The 5628-nt window shown below is 55.9% G+C and overlaps 1 protein-coding gene across 2 annotated transcripts; it reads left to right on the forward strand.

The window, feature by feature from the left end:
- Positions 1–3481: 3481 nt before the first annotated feature.
- On the forward strand, positions 3482–5393 carry LOC119509331 (leucine-rich repeat extensin-like protein 5). Of its 2 annotated transcripts, none has more exons than XM_037803301.1 (2): positions 3482–3999; positions 4184–5393. In XM_037803301.1, the coding sequence occupies exons 1-2, from the start codon at positions 3757–3759 to the stop codon at positions 4802–4804; spliced, it is 864 nt and encodes a 287-aa protein (XP_037659229.1). In that variant the 5' UTR covers positions 3482–3756; the 3' UTR covers positions 4805–5393. The 2 variants fall into 2 exon arrangements, with proteins under 2 accessions (XP_037659229.1, XP_037659230.1); XM_037803302.1 differs by having other exon boundaries at positions 4885–5393.
- Positions 5394–5628: the final 235 nt, after the last annotated feature.

Below are 5628 nucleotides of genomic sequence, written 5' to 3' on the forward strand. Positions count from 1 at the left end.
ATGAACCCACCAACCAACATGGAAACTCAAACTTTGTAACTTACTGCTCCCTATAGCATCCTTCTCAACTGATACCCCCATAAGAAATATGTATCACATCTATATAAAACATTATAAAAAATTATAAAAATATTGCTAACAGTCACCATTTGGTCTGGGTTCCTGTAGCCCATTCCCTGGTACTGCTATATAATATTCAATTGCATGACAAAATCACAATTAATCCATTCTCCTATTGATGGTCATTTTGGTAGTTACCAGATTTCTGCTTCTGAGAACAGTATGACAGTAAGCAATAAGTGTGACACATTTTTCCCTGGTGATACATCAGAAAGATGCCTCATCGTGGGGAGCATAAAAACTCAACTTGATAGAATACACCAAGCTGCTTCCCCCGTTGGAAATATCAATATACTATATGTGCCATTTTGGATGTATTATGTCCCATAAAACTCATGTTCTTTTATGCAGTCTTGTGGGGAAACATATTAGTGTTGGTTAGGTTGGAATCCTTTGATTATTTCCATGGAGATATGATTCAACCAACTGTGAGTGAAACATTTGATTGAATTATTTCCATGGAGATGTGGACCCCACCCATTCAGGATGGGTCTTGATTTAATCACTGGAGTCCTATAAAAGAGCTCACAAACAGAAGGACCTCAGAGCAGCTCTGAGTGACATTTTGGAGAGCAACTGAGAGAGACATTTTGGAGATGGCCATTGAAAGCAGATTTATGCTAGCCCAGAGTTTGCTCCAGGGAAGCTAAGAGAGTACAAAATGCCCCAGGAGCAACATTGTGAAGAACGCACAGGAGCTGAGAGAGGAGCTGGAACACAACTGGATCAGCAGCTGCCAGCCACGTGCCTTGCCAGCTAACAGAGGTTTTCCAGATGCCATTGGCCTTCCTTCGGTGAAGCTATACTTGTGTTAATGCCTTAATTTGGACAGTATCATGGCTTTCAGACTGTAAATTTGGAACCAAATAAACCCCTTTATAAAAGCCAATCCATTTCTGGTATTTTGCATAATGGCAGCATTGGCAAACCGGAACACTACAATATACTTTATACCTTCAATGTCCAGGAGACCCTGAAATGCACATCGTCTCCAACATGTGGCCACATCAGGCTCCTAAACGTCTGCCCATCAGGAGGGTGTAACTTTGCTATTGGCGTTTTCCTGATGCCTACTGATGTTGACCATCTGTCTTCAACATGTATCTTCTATGAAATGCCTGTGGCTTGTCTTTGGCCTGTTTTCACTAGTTTGTTTATCCTCTTCTTATTGATAAACAATTGATATTGATGCAAATCCTTTGTCAGTTATGTTTGTTGCAAATATCTTTTCCCACTTTGTAACTTATCCTTTCATTTTCTTTAAGATATTTTTTTGATAAATGGAAGTTTTAAATTTTTCTGTCAAGTTTATCAATCTTTTCTGTCTGATTTGTTCTATCTGTGGCTTATTTAAGAAATCCTCCTCTGCCCCATCTCATGTAGAAATTACCCCATAAAAATTCAATTTTATTTTCCTCTTAAAAGTTTTTCAGGCTTTGCTCCTGACATTTAAGTTCTTCACCCTGGAGTTTAGTTTTATGGCGGGTCTGGGATCTGGATCCAATACCATTTTCCCATTGGAAAACTCTTTCCTTGGCTCCATTTATTGATGAGTCCTTTATTCTCCCACTCAACAGACCTGCCACTTCCATCATTTAGAAGTTTCCATTTACAGACGGGTCTCTTTCTGGGTGCTGCATTCTATTTCAGTGGTCGAGCTGTCCCTGTACCAATACAATGCTCTTGTCACAATAACTCTCCACATCTGAAAGGACAAGTCCCGGCTCCTTTCTGAGTTTCAGCTCCTCTGGGCACTTTGCTCTTTCCAGCTGTGGGACCTGGGATGAGTCAGATCCCCCTCCCCCCCCGAACCAGTTTTTCATGGTAAAACAGGGACAGCACCAGTATCTTCCTCAGTGCTGAACCTAAGCTTGAGTGAAAAAACTGCATGGACATGGATGGTAAAACTCCGTAAATGCAGCTGGTAATTCTCAGACCCTAAATATTCCCTCTGTCATTGAGCCCTTGGCCATCGGGGGAAATACTGAATCCCAGACAGGGCTCCCTGACAGTCCAGACAGGTACTAAGCCTCAAAGCCGGAGAGATGGCCGAGCTGGGAAATGGGGCGCTAACGAGGGTGTCTGTCTGTCTCTCCTAGGGACCAGTGAAGGACCAGCTGCCCGGTGCCCAGTGACAAGGCAGGTGAGGCTGGCTCCGAGTGGGGGTGGCAGGGGCTGCTACTGAGGACCCTCCTTGGCCCCGCTGCACCTCCACAAGTTCCCTTTGCTTGAACGCTGCACACCCTCGAGGACTCGCTGAGAAAACGCACCGGGATTTGAAGCCATGGTAACCACAGCCACGACTGCTTGGAACTCTGGGGACACTTGCGGAAGTGACTTAATTTGGGGATTAGTTCACCTGTGGTTCTTCTTCCTGGTCATGTCCCCCCACATGGACCCGCTCCCCGCTGCAGAGACCCCGGGTGAGGGGCCATCACCTCTCTCTCCTGTGGTGGAGGTGCCTCGATTCCGAGCTGAGCCCACCTGCTGCTCAGCTCCCCCAAGTTTGGGGAAGAGGCCCCAGGGCCCAGGAGGGGTTGGAGGAGGGACCCTGAGACTGGGGGAGGTGGGTCGCTGGAGAAGATGGGGTGTGAGGGGAGATCCCGGGACTGTGGGGTCCAGCCAGGGCAGAGGGGTCACTCCTCCATCCGCCCTCCCCTGCCCCCATCCACCGTCCGCCCCCTGCCGCTTGTAACCCCCTCCGCAGGCCCTTGCCGTCCCGGTTTGTTGCTTTGTCATGCACTCTTCTCGGTCATTCGTGGCTTGTGATTTGTTCACCTACTGTTCTGCATCCCTTATTCATTCATTTCTTATTTTTCTGCTATTGTTCATCAATCAACAGAATCCTGCCTGAATCCCAGGGGTCCCTCTCCAGGGGAAGGGTCAGGGTCCCTGCTCCAAACCCCCAGCACCTACCGCACCTGGGTGAGAGGGGAGCAGGGGAGGGGCAGGGCTGGGCTCCGCGGGCCTGGGGAAGGGCAGGGGCTGGACGGCGGCCCCGGCACCCACGGGCCCAAACCTCTCGAGTGCAGCCCCAGGGACCGGCAGCCCCAGGGCCAGGGCCCAGTCCCTTCCTGGCGGCCCGACCTCACCCCAAACTCTCCACCTGCCGGGACCGCAGTTTTCCCTGAACCCCTTGCCCTCCTTCCCTCGGCGGCCGCCCCAGGGCCGCTCCCCGCCAGGCCTGCACGCGGGGTCACAGGCCCTGCAGGGAAAGCACCGCCCGGAAACTGGGGGGAACGGGGAACAGTGGAGGCGACAGGACCTCGCTTGAGCCTGGGGATCCCGGGAGCCGCGGCCGGGACTGCTGTCGGCACAGGCCCCGGGCGGAGGCTCTCCTCGGTCCTCTCCGTCGAGGCGCCAAGCGGACCCCGCCCCGCCCTCGGCGTCCCCCTGGAGGAGGGTGCCCCAGCTCCGCCTGTGCAGCCCTGAGCTGCTCAGGGTCCACCTGCCCCCGGCCTGCCCCCTCCCCACACCTGCCCGCCCGACGGCCTCGCCTGGGCAGTGACGACAGCCAGACCACCGGCCCCACAGTGCCCAATCCCGTGCCCCCGAGGTCCCGTTTCACGCACTGTAACAAAGCTGCAAGACCATTTTCCTCCTGTGAGGTTGGCAGAGGTCAAGCAGCCTGAGAAAATGCCCCGGCGCCACCCGTCGCTGGAGGGACGTGAACTGGACCAAGCCCGGAGGCGGCCTCTCGGGACCCCTCCCAGGCACGGGGGCGGAGCCTCCGCCGGCCACGCCCCCGCGGACCCGCCCCTCACACCCCTCCCGGGTGGCCACGCCCACGGCCGCGCTCCACGGCCTGGAACAGAGGCGGAAGCGACCCAAACGCGCGACAGCAGCCTCCTCCCCGGCCTGCGCCTCCGCGTCTCCGCGGTACGTGCGGGGCGCGTCGGTGGCGAGAGGCCTCCTGGGCAGGAGGGTGGAGAACGGGGCCCTGGGTGGGCGTTTACTCGCATTTGCATCAAGACCCCTGGATGGCCCCCAGGGCGGGCGGGGGGAGGCACACGTCTCGCTGTGGACGCGTTTACTGATGCGAACGTTCTTCCCTGTTGGAAAGGAGGGATCCCTCACCCCATTCCCCAGCACCGGGACCCCCGCGGCCCGCCCCTGCCCGCGCTCCTGCTCCCGGCAGCCTCCCTCCGGGATGGTTTCCAAGATGCCCGCCTCGCCCGCCAGGCTCCATCAGGGAGAGGGACCCGGCCCCTCCCGGGCACTCCCCTCCCCACCCAAACCCGAAGACCTGCGGCCTCCTGCCTCCTGCCCCACTGCTCCGTCACTCCCGGGCTGGCGCTCCCGAGCCATTCTCTGGCAGCTCTGCCTGCCGCGGGCAGTGCACCGAAACCAGGACGGAGCCTTCTCCTCACCCGAGGCCGTGTTCTCCGCAGCAGCCACCCTGTCCCCAATCACCCCCTTCAAGCACCTGCGTACTTGTGTACATGCCCACCACCGGCACCCTCCCAGGCGCACACACACAGGTGTGCACACTCACACGTGCACACAAGCACACACACGCGCACACTGCCATGCACGGTCACACAATCACATGCACATCCAAAAAGACGTGCATGCTCACCTGCACACTCACATGCACACTCACACAGTTGCACACACACTGTCCGTCTTGCTCACTGCTATGTCTCCAGGTCCTAGAACCTGGCACTTAACTCTCCCGAAGTAGTAAAATGAATAAATAAGCAAATAAACTGCTGGCCTGCTCCTCCACTCTCTTCTGATGGTGCTGCCCTCTGCCTGTCATAGGGTGTGGATGTGCAGATTCCTAGAGCCAGCTCGAGGCACTTCAAATCAGAATTCCTGGGTGCAGGGCCTGTGAACCTGCATGCACCTTCATCCCAGGAACTTGTGTCATTTGCTGACATTTGAGAACCGGGGTGCCGAGCCACAGCTCCCTGTCCTCAGGCCTGGGGGCTTGCAGGAAGCAGAGGGTCCCCACCTGCCCCCACCTGCCCCCACCTTGCCTCGAGGGGAGAGGCACCTTTGCTCCCACCTGCTATACAAAACTCAAGGAACTTCGGCTCTCCAATGTGCAGATGGACAAAGGCCTGGAGATACTTGGAAACATCCACCTTGTAGAGCAAGAAAATCAGGAGGCTCTGGGGGGTTCTGTCCAGTGTGGTTCTATTTACCAGCAGTCACTGGTGCATGCCATGTGCAGGCTGTGCTGCCCACTGTCACTCGGGGCCCAGGGCAGAGGCTGGGTAGGGGTCAAGCTGCAGACCATGTCAGATAGGACAGGAGGCGTCCTCAGAAGGCGGGGGGCCCAGAGGATGGGGTGAGGGGGAAGGGAGTCAGGGAGGGCTCCCAGGAGGAGCTGGGCTTTAGAAAGTCCTGAAAATCTGGGAGCAGCTTGGAAGGGCTCAGGGGCGGGAGCGGGCACAAGCTAGGAGCCCCAGGAGGAAACCACGGGCAGGCGGGGCAGTGTTACCCCCACTCCTTCCCCCCACCTTGCCTGGACCAGCGTTCTGCCAACCTGGAGCAGAAGGG

Source organism: Choloepus didactylus, chromosome 14, assembly GCF_015220235.1.
Source record: "Choloepus didactylus isolate mChoDid1 chromosome 14, mChoDid1.pri, whole genome shotgun sequence".
Classification (NCBI taxonomy): Eukaryota; Metazoa; Chordata; class Mammalia; order Pilosa; family Megalonychidae; genus Choloepus; species Choloepus didactylus.